The sequence below is a fragment of the Heterodontus francisci genome, chromosome 29, assembly GCF_036365525.1.
Source record: "Heterodontus francisci isolate sHetFra1 chromosome 29, sHetFra1.hap1, whole genome shotgun sequence".
NCBI classification, from domain to species: Eukaryota; Metazoa; Chordata; class Chondrichthyes; order Heterodontiformes; family Heterodontidae; genus Heterodontus; species Heterodontus francisci.
In genome coordinates, this window is record NC_090399.1 from 49,561,250 (window position 1) to 49,576,863 (window position 15,614).

The 15,614-nt window shown below is 43.7% G+C and overlaps 1 protein-coding gene across 1 annotated transcript in view; it reads right to left on the reverse strand.

Annotated features, from left to right (window-relative positions):
- LOC137346274 (major histocompatibility complex class I-related gene protein-like) overlaps positions 1-15,614 on the reverse strand; it is a 46,246-nt gene that overhangs the window by 9,238 nt on the left and 21,394 nt on the right. Inside the window, exons 3-5 of the mRNA XM_068009739.1 lie at positions 7,891-8,166; positions 7,397-7,663; positions 5,223-5,327 (exon numbers count right to left, since the gene is read on the reverse strand). Of these exons, the coding sequence (XP_067865840.1) occupies positions 5,223-5,327; positions 7,397-7,663; positions 7,891-8,166 (648 nt within the window). The remainder of the gene's footprint in view (positions 1-5,222; positions 5,328-7,396; positions 7,664-7,890; positions 8,167-15,614) is intronic.

The following is a 15,614-nucleotide window of genomic DNA, read 5'->3' on the forward strand; positions in this document are numbered from 1 at the left end:
AAGGGGGCGAAGGGCCTATCGGCCAGCGATCTTCCCGGGGGTGGACTAGGCTGATGACGGCCTTCCCACACAGAGACCAATTGAGGCCCTTAATTAGACTATTAAGGACCAATTAAGGGCCTCTTCTCACCGCCACTGAGGTCTTACCGGGAACGGTGGGGTGGGGGGGGGAGGGGAAATGGGGGGGCGGCCTTGACCACGCGGGGAGGGTGCCTTGTAAAACGAGGAAATAAGTGAAATGACATGACAGACAACATGATGGGAATGGACTATGACTGGAAAGAATAAGAATTGAAAATGTATTCAGATTAATGCGCATGTAGAATTCTATAGAGTTTTTTCTGCCCGTTTCTTTTCCGCTGGCAACTTGGTCATTCCCAGCCACCGGCAACCCTTGGCCATCTGGTCTTTTCCCTTCTTTTCCCTTCCTCTATTGGTTTCTTGGTCATCCTTGCTGGATTCTAAATTGCTCCCAATCCTTGGACTTACCACTTTTCTGGCAACCTTATTAGCCACTTCCTGTGATCTAATGCAATCTTTAACTTCTTTTGTTGGCAACGGTTGATTAATCTTTCCTGTTGTTTTTTTTGTGTCTTACAGGAATGTATATTTATTGGCAACCATGTAATACTTCTTTAAATACTCGCCATTGCCTGTTTACCGCCAAATCTTTTAGTGTATTTTCCCAATCCATCATAACCAACTGGCCCTTCATACCTTTTGTTCAGATTTAGGACCCTAGTTTCAGAATGACTATATCACTTTCAAACTTAATGTTGAAATTTATATTATAGTCACTATATCCCAAAGCCTCATTTACAGCAAAGTTATTAATTATTCCTTTCTTATTACATAATACTAAATCTAAAATAGCTGAAATCCAAGTTGGTTCTTCTACATACTGCTCCAGAATACCATCTCGCACACACTCCAGGAGTTCATCTTCACTCCTTTACTGCTGATTAGATTTACCCAGTCAATATGTAAATTGAAGTCACGCATTATTCTCCATGTTTCATGCACCTCTAATTTCCTGATTTATACCATGTCCAACATTACCACTACTGTTTGTTGACCTATAAACAACTCCCACCAATGTTTGCTGCCCCTTGCTGTTGCTTAGCTCCACCCAAATTGATTCTGCATCTTGATCTTCGATCTAGGATTCTCTGTCGCTAATGTAGTGATCCCATCGTTTAGTAAGAGCGCTACCCCACATCGTTTTACTTTTTGCCTATTCTTCCTAAATGACGAATATCCTTGAATATTCAGTTTCCAGTCTTTCCAGCAGCAATGTCTCTGTAATGGCAATTAAATCATAGCCATTTACCTCCATTTGCGTCTTCAATTCATTTGTGAATGCTGCATGCATTCAGATATAGTGCCCTTAACTTTGTCTTTTCAATATTATTCCGCATTCTGATTCAATTTGATGCTTGCCTCCACTTTGTTTTCTAATTTCGCTTACTGCTTTTCGACTTCATGATACCAGTCTTGCTTCCCTCCAATTTTCCCTTCTTGCTATACTCAGATTGTCAATTCCCTTATTGCTACATTGCTCTCTTGCCTTCTCCTCTCTTTAAATTATCACATCTTCCCTCACTTGATCCCTTGTCCCCACTATTTATTTTAAAGCCCTCTCCACTGGCCTAGTTATATGACTCACCAGAACACTTGTCCCAGCAGGTTTCAGGTGAAGACCATCTCACCAGTACAGCTCCCAGTTTCCACAGCTTGTGCTGGTGCCCCACAAATCGAAACCCATTTCTCCCACACTGAACTTTGATCCATGCATTTAACTTTAATCTTATTTACTCTATGTCAATTTGCCCGTGACTCAGGTTCCAGAGATTATTACATCTGAGATTCTGCTATTTAATTTATCCCCTAGTTGCTCATACTATCTATGCAAAACCTCTTTCCTAGCCCTGTCTATGTCATTGGTACCAACGTGGACCACGACAACAGGATCCTCCCCCTCACACTGCGGTTCCTCTCCAGCCCTGAGCAGATGTCCTAAACCCCGGCACTAGGCACACAACACAGGCTTCTGGACTCTTGCTCTTGGCTGCAGAGAATGGTGTCTATCTCCCTGACTATACCGTCTCCTACGACTACTACATTCCTATTTACTCCCGCATCTTGAATGGCTTCCTGTACCATGGTGCCTTGGTCAATTTGCTCATCCATCCTGCAGCCCTCTCTCTCATCCATACAAGTTGAAAGAACCTCAAACCTGTTCGACAATTGTAAGGGATGAGGCCCCTCCACTTCTGCCTTCTCGATCCAATTACCTGCCTTACACGCAGTCACATCCTCCTGTTCTTGACCACTGACCAAATCAGATGACCCTGTCCGAAGGGGTGTGACTGCTTTCTGGAAAACGTGTCCCGGTAGCTTTCTCCTCCCTGATACATTGCAGTGTCTGCAGCTTGGCCTCCAGCTTATCGACTTTGAGCCGAAGTTCCTCGAGCCACAGATACTTACAGCAAACGTGGTTGCCATGGAGCACACTAGTGTCCACAAGCTCCCACATACTGCAGCCACAATACATCACCAGTCTTGTCATCCTTATTGTGATTTAATGAACTAATTAATTACTTTCTTAATTGATTGTTTAATTCATGCCTCTCCTCACCACCACTTACTATACTAATTTAAATCTGTGTAATACAATAAACCTGACCATTTAAAAAGAGCAAAAAACAATAGACTCACCAGTTCATTGTTTCTCTTCTGCTTGTGTCCCTTAATTAATAAAGTAGCTACTTCAGGCTTTTTTTTTAATTACGCTTTTCTAATTTGCAGCTACTTACAGACACTCCCTAAAAGCAGTTATTCACCAACCAATCACCTTACAGCTTTCCTTTGATGTCATTTTCTTTTTCAAGCTCAGTCAGTGGGCACCAAATCCTGAAGGTAAATTGCTCTGCCACCACCTCGGGCCTCGCTTTACCTTCTCCTCAATGGTTTCCCCACAGGTCCGCCACTCTGTCACCACCTCTCCCGTCTGTCTCCAGGTGAGTGAAGGCCCCAAGCCGGGGCCTCGTTTTACGTTCTCCTCAGTAGTTTCCCCACAGGTCCACACTCTGCCACCACCTCTCTCGACTGTCTCCAGATGTGTGAAGGCCCCGAGCCTGGGCCTCACTTTACCATCTCCTCAGTGGTTTCCCCATAGGTCTGCCACTAGCAATTTGTGCACTAAGACACCCAGATGCCTCTACATCTCAGAGCTCTGCAATCTCTCACCATTTAGATAATATGCTTCTTTTTTATTCTTCCTGCCAAAATGGAGAATTTCACATTTTCCCACATTATACTCCAATTGCCAGATCTTTGCCCACTCACTTAACCTATCTATGTCCCTATGTCCTTATGCCCTCTTCACAAGCTACTTTTTAATTTATCTATGTGTCATCAGCAAATTTAGCAACCATACCTTCAGTCCTTTCATTCAAGTCATTTATATAAATTGTAAAATGTTGAGGCCCCAGCACTGATCCCTGTGGCACACTACTGGTTACATCTTGCCAACCAGAAAATGAGCCATTTATACCTACTTTCTGTTTCCTGTTAGCTAGGCAATCTTCTATCCATGCCAATAGGTTACCCCCTACACCCATGAGCTTTTCTTTTTCTGAATAACCTTTGATGTGGCACCTTATCAAATGCTTTCTGGAAATCTAAGTACAGTACATCCACCAGTTCCCCTTTATCCACAGCACATGTAACTTCCTCAAAGAACTCCAATAAATTGGTTAAACGTGATTTCCCTTTCACAAAACCATGTTGATTCTGCCTCATCACCTTGACTTTTTCTAAATGCCCTGCTATAACCTCTTTAATAATATTATCTAATATTTTCCCGATGACAGACGTTAAGCTAACTGGCCTGTAATTTCCTGCTTTCTGCCTCCCTCCCTTTTTGAATAAAGGAATTACATTTGCTATTTTCCATCTAATGGAACCTTCCCCAAATCTAGGGAATTTTGGAAAATTTAAACCAAAGCATCAACTTATCGCCAGCCACTTCTTTTAAGACCCTAGGATGAAGTCCATCAGGACCCGGGGACTTGTCAGCCCACAGCTCCAAAAATTTGCTCATTACCACTTTCCTGGTGATTGTAATTTTCTTCAGTTTCTCCCTCCCTTCCATTTCCTGATGGACAGCTAATTCTGGGATGTTACTTGTATCCTCTACAGTGAAGACCGATGCAAAGTACTTGTTCAATTCATCTGCCATCTCCTTATTATGTATTATTAATTTTCCCAGACTCACTTTCTATAGGACCAACACTTACTTTGATAACTCTTTTCTTTTTTAAAATATCTATAGAAACTCTTACTATCCATTTTTATATTTCCAACCAGCTTTCTCTCGTACTCGTAATTGCTCTAACTGAGGTCCAGACCACATCTGGAGTATTGTGTGCAGTTTTGGTCTCCTTATCTGAGGAAGGATGTTCTTGCCATGGAGGGAGTGCAAAGAAGATTTACTAGGCTGATGCCTGGGATGGCAGGATTGACGTATGAGGAGAGATTGGGTCGGCTCGGCCTATATTCACTAGAGTTTCGAAGAAAGAGAGGGGATCTCATAGAAACCTGTAAAATTTTAACAGGACTAGACAGGCGAGATGTTGGGAAGATGTTCCCGATGGCTGGGGAGTCCAGAACCAGGGGTCGCAGTCTCAGGATATGGGGTATGCCATTTAGAATCAGGATCAGGAGAAATTTCTTTATTCAGAGGGTGGTGAACCTGTGGAATTCTCTACCACAGAAAACAGTGGAGGCCAAGTTATTCAATATATGTAAGAAGGAGATAGATATATTTCTTAATGTCAAAGGGATCAAGGGATACCGGGAGAAAGCGGGAACAGGGTACTGAATTAGACAATCAGCCATGATCTTTTTGAATGGCGGAGCAAGCCCGAAGGGTCGAATGGCCTACTCCTGCTCCTATTTTCTATGTTTCTATGTATTTATGCAGGCTACTCATTATTTCTTGACTTTTCTATTCTGTTATGCTTCTGATTGAACCTAGAATTGCAATAGTAAACCTTTCCTCAATAACATTCTAGTTCTTGCACAAGTTAAGCCATGGACCAATTGTCACTCCATAACTGATGCTTAAAATTCAAGTATAATCCTGGGTTGGGGTGAGAAGGGATTTTTTGCAAAAGGTACAGTGTCATAACTTTTAAAAAAATATTCCCTTGCCTTACCTCTTCGTCTTCTCCTCCACATATAAATTAAAACAATAATTGCCAACGACAACAATACAAGCATGACAATCAGCCCCACATGTCTTTCTTTCTTTACTTTTTCTTCTGAAAAATATTAGAAACAGTTTTATAATTAGACATGTGGATGGACAGTCATATGGCACTGCTCATGGTAAGTGAAATTAGACATTTTTGCTATGAATAGTATTCCCATACTATATGGCCCATAAAATATTACCTTATTTAGAAAGAGGAAGGGGAGGAAGAATGAGAACTTGAATGTGTGAGGAGACAGTGAGAGACGAGGGAAAGGAGAGGGCAAAGTGGAGAGAAAGCAGGTCAGAGAGGTGAAGGAATGAGTGAAGGAGAGAGGGAAGAGTGATAGAGGATGACTAGAAGGGAGGGAGATGGGGAGGTAACAGTCAGTGGGTCAGGAAAGATTTCCCTATTCAATGATGGGTTAGCATGAGCCTAATTCCATTCACCGCTCCATTCATTGGGCTTAGGTGCATGGTTTGAAATGTTCATGGGGGTTGCGGGGAGAGAAGACCAAACAGATGAGTTACTCCGCTTGGTGGGTCAGTAACATTAGGGAGGGAGAGTTCTTTGGGAGTAGAAGGTCCTGATTGCTGCTCAGTGTGTTAGGGAAGTCTTAAATATACAAGATGTGCTCTTTACTACTGGGAGGGCAAACGATGATATAAGGATGCATAGAGGGAGTGGAAGGTCATGAAGCTGGCTAGTGAGGGGGAATGCAGTGTTAAAGTGCTACTCAGTGACATGGGGGAGCGTTTGGGGGGAAAGTGAACAATGTTGGAGGGTAGGTGCTTCACCATCTGGGAAAATTACATCAGTGACGGAGGTTCGGCAGTCTAACTGCTGCCTGGTTTGAGGAGAACACGTCAATTGTCAACTGTGGGGGAATCAAGTGATGGGGAATGGAAGAATGGGCAGAGTCAGGGAGGTAGGGCTATTCACTTGGAGTGGAGCTTTGGGACATTGAGGAACAAAGAAGGGTAGCGAAAATATTGCTTCATTAGGGGACAGGTCACCAAGTTATAGGATCTACTACATGGTAGGAGGAGGAGGGGGAAACGAGGCCTAAGTTGGTGATCAGTGCTGAGTGAGAATGAAGGATAACTCCTTGAAAAGCTCCTCATGGTGAAGAGGAAGCAACAGCAATGGCCCTGGTGAATGGGAGGGGGGAGCTGGGACAAAGGCAAGGTTCCTGGTGAATGTAGGGTTGGGTAGAAACAATATGGATGGGCCTAGTGAGTGTGGTGGGACAAAAGCAATGGTCCTGGTGAATGAGAATAATGAAAAAGGCAATGGTCCTGGGGAATGGGGGCAGTAGAGAGGCTCTAAATGGGCCTGGTAGAAAATTACATCGCTTACTAGTGAAACATGGTTTCCAGAGTAGTCACAACAGGTCACAAATATAAATATGCTGCTGGAAGGCCCATGGGAAATGATTGTGGTCACGGTGCTCAGTGAGACAGGGGTAAAGCTCATGTCTCCTGACTTGGCTTACTGGTTGGGCCATGGAGCCAGTAGCCATGTGGAAGAAGCCTGTGTCTGCAGGGTCTGGTGAAAGGGGCAATATGAGGGGCAGTTGAATAGTTGATGCTCAGCACGCCAGCTCTCAGGGATGAGGGATAGAGCTTCTGACCATTCCCAAACATCTCTGTGTTGGAACTTTTTGGGTCGGGACTCACGGTGCAAAGTTACAACTCCTAAAAATGTAAAAGACTAAATTATCTGCATAAAATTTGCATTTAGTTAAAATAGTTAAATTCTTACCTTCTTTTACTTATACCATTGCACAGCCTGCAATTGCATACAGACTTTAATACCACAGCTCAATTTAGTGCAAGGTCCACTTTGTACTATCATGTAACATTAGCTAGTACCCTATCATCTTCAATCTGTCACATAATGTTATGTTTACAAGTCTCACTATTGGTACAGCAGTTTTGGAATCTCACCATTTTCAAGTTAGGTAAATAGACACACAGACAGAGAGACAGATGGAAATATGATTATATGAGTCTGTGTATACACAGAAAAGCATACCTTTAATGAGCCGGTAGCTGTTATTACCTAATTAAAGGGATTGTATAAAACAACACGTGACATGCACACATTGGGCTGCTGCATCACGAAATTGTCCTTACCCCAGGGGACAGTCTTTCCACCCGGCAAGCTGCTGTGCTCAATATGACAGGAATAACTTTTCCCATCGTATGGATCAAATTCAAGGAATTTCGTTATTTGATAGGTTCCATCTTCATTGGGTAATAACCCGGTAGATTTGGACTCAGAGACGTGTTCTCCATTCTTCAACCAGGTCACACTGATGGACTGCGGATAAAATCCAGTCACAATGCAGTGGAGAAACCAACGATGGCCACTTCTGGCAATAACTAAGACCTTGGGAGAAACTAAATGATAGAAAGATAATTATTTTCAACTTCAATAAAAATCGCACATTTCATGACAAAATCAAGGGGATAATTTTAGCTTTTGCTGCTGGAATTAAATGGGAAATATTGGATCAGCCACCTGTGAAAGGAATCTGGGAAGAGGTATAAACGGAAGCAGATCCAATATCATCCGTCGTACACTATCGCCAAACTTTAAAGTTACCCCCAGCTTGTTCTGAACTTACCTTTTCGGGTTAGTGATGCCTTTCCGACTGAATAGTATGTCCTCCATAAATCCACACAGTCCTTTTCTAACAGGCTCTTGAAATAGAGGTCCATCTTTTTTTCGTTATCCCATTTCACTTTGAAGGTCTGAGCTATTGGATCATGTACAGTCCAAACCAATTTGTCTTTATCAAAACTAAATGCGTATCTTCCATCATAAGCAAACTTCAACACCCCTCCACTCGGATTGGTATCATTCAGCACACAACCAAATATTCCTTGAATGTAGTGAGCATCTGAAACAATAATTCAGTCAATAAGTAGTTACAAATTTATCACAGCAAATCTGAGAATTTCAGTTATTTTCTGGTCACTTCACATCCAGTCACTCTTTTCATTACTAAGGGGAGAAATGGAGTTAAGTAGGTAAAAGAATATCATTAAATAGGGACATAGAATGTAAAGCACAGAAAGAGAACAATTGGTACCAAAGTTAAGCTGAAACTGTTTGTTCTAATCATACTTCTCTGCCAATGCTCATTTCCTTCCATAATCTTCCTTTTGCATGTCGTTATTGAGTTCCCTTTCTAATGATGCTGTAGGAGCTGCCTCAGTAACACTGCAGATTCTAATGGGGGGAAAAGTCCTAATTTCTACCATTATTCTTCCAAAGTCTGTTTGCCCCTGATTAATGATCCAGCAGCCAGGGAAAATAATCATTCACGGGTACCCTCTCAAAAATCCACATAACTTCAAAAACATCTCACATCTGCCACTAACCTTATCTATTTTTGTGAAAATGAACCCCCATTTTTCTTGTCTGTCTTCATAACTGCAACCACTCATTCTTGTGAATGGTTTCTCCATAGCTCTAATAATCTTGCTATAGCAAGTATTCAAATCTGCATGCAAAACAACAACAGTGCCATAGCCAATGCCTTCTTTCAGTCATCATCACATTCAATGCCCCTATGATTGAAAAAGCTGACAGTGTGAAACTGGTCTTGCTAGTTGTATGACATGGGCTCATAGCAAATCAGCAGTTTGTTTTACACTCCACCCTTTCTTTTCTGTTGACTTCAAAAGTTGAAAATGGACTGCCGATGGACTCTGACTTCAATGGAAGATAATATTAGGAGCTGCGTATAATGTTTGACTGGTCCAATGTCGCACGTGTTACACTGCCACCAATAGTTAAAAGTTTTTGAAGTGTGGTCAGGAGAACTTTTTTGACATTTCTGGCCCAATAGAAAGAAGGCACTGCTGCATCTGGTTCTGCAGAATGAGATCGGTCAAGAGAATCAAGTGTCAGTAGGGGAACGTTTAGGGAACAATGATCATAGTATCATCATGTTTAGATTAACTTTGGAAAAGGTCAAGGAGAAACTGGAGAAAAATATAGAATGGGAGGAGGACCAATTTCAGTGGGTTGAGGACCAATTTCAGTGGGTTGAGAATGGATCTGTCCCAGGTAAATTGGAATCAAAGATTGGCAGGCAAATCTGTAGTCTATAATATGCCTTTAAAGATGGGATGGTTTAGATACATTCCAAGTACAGGGTGAAAGGTATGGAAGAAAAGCCAAAGCTCTCTGGATGATGAAAGAGATAGAGGGTAAGATGAAGCAGAAGAAGGGTGCATATGACAAGTTTCAGGTTGATAATACAAATGAGAACCAGGCTGAATATAGAACGTTCAGAGGGAAAGTGGCAAAAGAAATGAGGGGAAAAGAAACAGTACGAGAAGAGACTGGCAACTAACATAAAAGGGACTTGAAAAGTATTCTATAGGCATATAAATAGGAGAAAGGAGATATGAGTAGGCTAAAAATTTATAAAGAGATAGTATTAGAGAGGCTGACTGTACTTAGAGTTGATGTTACCAGGACTACATGGGATGCATCCAAGGATGCTGAGGGAATTAAGGTTGGAAATTGCAAAGGCAATGGCCATAATCTTCCAACCCTCTGTAGATACAGGGGTGGTGCCAGAGGACTGGAAAATTGCAACTGTTACACCCCTATTCAAAGTAGGTGTCAGGATTAGACTAGCAACTACAAGCCAGTCTGTTTAACCTCAGTGGTAGGAAAGGTATTAGAAACAGTAATCCGGGATAAAGTTAATAGTCACTTAGACAAGTGTTGATTAATTAAAGGAAAGCCAGCATGGATTTGTTAAAGGCAAATCATGTTTAGCTAACTTGATTGAGTTTTAAGAGGTAACAGAGATTATTGATGATGGTAATGCGCTTGATTTGTTGTATATGCACTTCCAAAAGGAGATTGATAAAATGCCACATTATAGGCTTGTCAGCAAAGTTGCAGCTTATGGAATAAAAGGGACAGTGGCAGCATGGATACAAAATTATCTAAGTGACAGGAATGAGAGAGGAGTAGTGGTGAACTGTTGTTTATTTTTGGACTGGAGGAAGATATACAGTGGGGCTTCCCAGGAGTCAGAGCTAGGACAACAGCTTTTCCTGATTAAATATTAATGACTTGAACTCGGGTGTACAGGGCATTTTCAAAATTTTCAGATGAAACAGTACTTGGTGGCATAGTGAACTGTACAGAGGATAATGATAGATTTCAAGAGGACATTGACAGGCTGATGGAATAGGTGGACACATGGCTGATAAAATTTAAAGGAGAGAAGTGCAAAGTGATACATTTTGGTAGGATGAACAAGGAGAGGCACTATAAAGTACAGGTTACAATTCTAAAGAGTGCAGAAACAGACAGACCTGGGGATATACGTACACAAATCATTGAAGGTGGCAGGGCAGGTTGAGAAAGTGGTTAAAAAGACAATAAGGGATCCTCAGCTTTATAAATAAAGGCATGGAGTACAGAAGCAAGGAAGTTATGGTAAACCTCAACTGGAGTATTGTGTCCAATTCTGGGCATGCATTTAGGAACAATGTGAAGGCTTTAGAGAGGGTGCAGAAAAAAATTAACGAGAATGGTTCCAGAGATGAGTAACTTCAGCTATGTGGAATAGATTGGAGAAGCTGGGGCTATCTTCCTGAGAGATGACAAGGTGAGAGGAGATTTGGTAGAGGTGTTCAAAATCATGAGGATTCTAAATATAGAAATAAAGAAACTGCTCCCATTGTCAGAACAGTTGGGAACTAGAGGACACAGATTAAAGTGATTGGCAAAAGAAGCAAAGGTGACATGAGGAAAACCCTTTTTATGCAGAGAGTGATTAGGATCTGGAATGCACTGCCTGATGATGGAGGCAGATACAATCATGGCTTTCAAAAGGGAACTAGATAAGCACCTGAAGGTTAAAAATTTGTAGGGCTATGGGGAAGGGGCTGGGGTGTGAAACTAGCTAAATTGTTCTTGCAGGGAGCCAGCATGAGCTCGAGGGGCCAAGTGGCCTCCTCTGTGGTATAACCATTTTATGGTTCTATGAAATTCACATTTCCACCTTTATAATGTGGCAGTACTCTCAGAGGCAGAGCTCCCAAGTATGTTGGCACTAATCAAACAGAGGCGGCATTGGTGAATCAAACACATCCACAGGATGGAAGATGGTTGCATAGCCAAGAACCTTCTGTATGGTGAGGTAGCCGGGACCAGATGACCAGTAGGGCGCCCAAAGCTATCCTTCAAGGATGCTTGCAAGCATGACATGAAGGCCCTAAATGTCGACAATCACACTTGGGACTCACTAGCTGATGAAAGAGGGAAATAGCAACACACCCTGTGGACACTGTGTGCACTACCACGATGACCAGTTGCGACAGCAGCTTGGCAATACGCGCCAACGTCAAAAACAACAAGTGTCACTTGGTAGCTTCATGTGCAGCACTTGTGGCAGAACCTGCATCTCAAAGATTGGCCTGCGCAGCCATTTGCAAAGGTGCTCCAAGAAAAGAGACCTCACCTAAATGGATTGTTTGTTGCCTGTCCATCATCTTCCGTAGATGAAAGGATGTCAACCCTTTATAATGGAATCTGCCACCATAAGCCTCTCATGCTAAAATTACACCTTCCTACCCACAGTGGCACTGTCAGACTATGGCTTCACATTCCCCAGGTAAACTGCAATGCTCCAATCAAATCTACTTTACTGTTTCCCAATTGAATATATTCTGTTATAAATCTCTCTCTATATTAGAAATCTTATGTACTAACTCTCCACACAACCTTACTTTGTTCTAATTTATTTTTTTTCCTATTAATTCATGATCAAAATCATGAAAGTCTTGAATAGAGTGATTAAGGAGAAACTGTTTCCTATGGCAGACAGGTCAGTAACCAGAGGACACAGATTTAAGGGAATTAACAAAAGAATCAGAGGTGACATGAGGAGATTAGTTTTAATGCAACAACTTGTTATGATCTGGAATGCACTGTACGAAAGAGTGCTAGAAGTAGATTGAACAATAACTTTCAAAAGTTACTTGGATTGATACTTGAAGGCTAATTGCAGGAATATGGGAAAAGAACAATGGAGTGGCACTGATTGGATAGTTCTTTTGAAGTGCCATCACATTCACAGTGGGCTAAATGGCATCATTCTGTGCTGTATCATTCTGTGACTCAATATGCCAACATTTCAATGGGAATTGCTGAGGTAAATTAGGCTGAAATGCCAATATCTGTCTGGTGATGGAACTGCAATGCCTCAGTGTTATATTGGGCCAACACTTCAGCCTTTATTTCTGAAAAATACTCATGTATAAACTAGCTCTACATTTTTTTTCTTCATTCACGGGATGTGGGCGTCGCTGGCCAGGCCAGCATTTATTGCCCATCCCTAATTGCCCTTCAGAAGGTGGTGGTGAGCTGCCTTCTTGAACCGCTGCAGTCATGTGGGGTAGGTACACCCACAGTGCTGTTAGGAAGGGAGTTCCAGGATTTTGACCCAGCGACAGTGAAGGAACGGCGATATAGTTCCATGTCAGGATGGTGTGTGACTTGGAGGGGAACTTGCAGGTGGTGGTGTTCCCATGTATTTGCTGCCCTTGTCCTTCTAGTTGGTAGAGGTCGCAGGTTTGGAAGGTGCTGTCGAAGGAGCCTTGGTGCATTACTACAGTGCATCTTGTAGATGGTACACACTGCTGCCACTGTGCGTCAGTGGTGGAGGGAGTGAATGTTTGTAGATGGGGTGCCAATCAAGCGGGCTGCTTTGTCCTGGATGGTGTCGAGCTTCTTGAGTGTTGTTGGAGCGGCACCCATCCAGGCAAGTGGAGAGTATTCCATCACACTCCTGACTTGTGCCTTGTAGATTGTGGGACAGGCTTTGGGGAGTCAGGAGGTGAGTTACTCGCCTCAATATTCCTAGCCTCTGACCACAGTATTTATATGGCTACTCCAGTTCAGTTTCTGGCCAATGGTAGCCCCTAGGATGTTGATAGTGGGGGATTCAGCAATGGTAATGCCGTTGAATGTCAATGGGAGATGGTTAGATTCTCTTTTGTTGGAGATGGTCATTGCCTGGCACTTGTGTGGCACTAATGTTACTTGCCACTTATCAGCCCAAGCCTGGATATTGTCCATGTCTTGTTGCATTTCTACATGGACCACTTCAGTATCTGAGGAGTTGCGAATGGTGCTGAACATTGTGTAATCATCAGCGAACATCCCCACTTCTGACCTTTTCATTGAAGGAAGGTCATTGATGAATCAGCTGAAGATGGTTGGGCCTAGGACACTACCATGAGGTACTCCTGCAGTGATGTCCTGGAGCTCAGATGATTGACCTCCAACAATCACAACCATCTTCCTTTGCGCTAGGTATGACTCCAGCCAGCGGAGGGTTTTCCCCCCGATTCCCATTGACCTCAGTTTTGCTCGGGCTCCTTGATGCCATACTTGGTCAAATGCTGCCTTGATGTCAAGGGCAGTCACTCTCACCTCACCTCTTGAGTTCAGCTCTTTTGTCCATGTTTGAACCAAGGCTGTAATGAGGTCAGGAGCTGAGTGGCTTTGGTGGAACCCAAACTGAGCATCACTGAGCAGGTTGCTGCTAAGCAAGTGCCGCTTGATGGCACTGTTGATGACACCTTCCATCACTTTACTGATGATTGAGAGTAGGCTAATGGGGTGGCAGTTGGCCGGGTTGGATTTGTCCTGCTTTTTGTGTACAGGACATACCTGGGCAATTTTCCACATTGCAGGGTAGATGCCAGTGTTGTAGCTGTACTGGAACAGCTTGGCTAGGGCACAGCAAGTTCTGGAACACAGGTCTTCAGTACTATTGCCGGAATATTGGCAGGGCCCATAGCTTTTGCAGTATCCAGTGCCTTCAGTCGTTTCTTGATATCACGTGGAGTGAATCGAATTGGCTGAGGTTTGGCATCTGTGATGCTGGGGACTTCAGGAGGAGGCCGAGATGGATCATCATCTCGGCACTTCTGGCTGAAGATTGTTGCAAATGCTTCAACCTTATCTTTCGCACTGATGTGCTGGGCTCCCCCATCATTGAGGATGGGGATATTTGTGGAGCCACCTCCTCCAGTTAGTTGTTTAATTGTCCACCACCATTCATGGCTGGATGTGGCAGGACTGCAGAGCTTAGATCTGATCCGTTGGTTATGGGATCGCTTAGCTCTGTCTATCGCATGCTGCTTATGCTATTTGGCATGCAAGTAGTCCTGGGTTGTAGCTTCACCCGGTTGACACTTCATTTTGAGGTATGCCTGGTGCTGCTCCAGGCATGCCCTCCTGCACTCTTCTTTGAACCAGGGTTGGTCTCCTGGCTTGATGGTAATGGTACAGTGGGGGATATGCCGGGCCATGAGGTTACAGATTGTGGTTGAGTACAATTGTGCTGCTGCTGATGGCCCACAGCGCCTCATGGATGCCCAGTTTTGCATTGCTAGATCCGTTCGAAATCTATCCCATTTAGCACAGTGATAGTGCCACACAATGGACGGTATCCTCAATGTGAAGGCGGGTCTTCATCTCCACAACGACTGTGCGGTGGTCACTCCTACCAATACTGTCATGGACAGATGCATCTGTGGCAGGCAGATTGGTGAGGACGAGGTCGAGTATGTTCTTCCCTCGTGTTGGTTCCCCCACCACCTGCTGCAGACCCAGTCTAGCAGCCATGTCCTTTAGGACCCGGCCAGCTCGGTCAGTAGTGGTGCGACCGAGCCACTCATGGTGATGGACGTTGAAGCCCTCCACCCAGAGTACATTTTGTGCCCTTGCCACCCTCAGTGCTTCCTCCAAGGGGTGTTCAACATGGAGGAGTACTGAGTCATCAGCTGAGGGAGGGCGGTAGATGGTAATCAGTAGGAGGTTACCTTGCCCATATTTGACCTGATGCCATGAGACTTCATGAGGTCCGGAGTCGATGTTGAGGACTCCCAGGGCAACTCCCTCCCTACTGTATACCACTGTGCCACCACCTCTGCTGGGTCTGTCCTGCCGGTGGGACAGGACGTACCCAGGGATGGTGATGGCAGTGTCTGGGACATTGTCTGTTAGGTATGATTCCGTGAGTATGACTATTTGAAGCTGTTGCTTGACTAGTCTGTGGGACAGCTCTCCCAACTTTGGCACAAGCCCTCAGATGTTAGTAAGGAGGACTTTGCAGGGTCGACAGGGCTGGGTTTGCTTTTGTCGTTTCCGGTGCCTAGGTCGATGCTGGGTGGTCCGTCCGGTTTCATTCCTTTTTATAGACTTTGTAGTGGTTAGGTACAACTGAGTGGCTTGCTAGGCCATTTCAGAGGGCATGTAAGAGTTAACCACATTGCTGTGGGTCTGGAGTCACATGTAGGC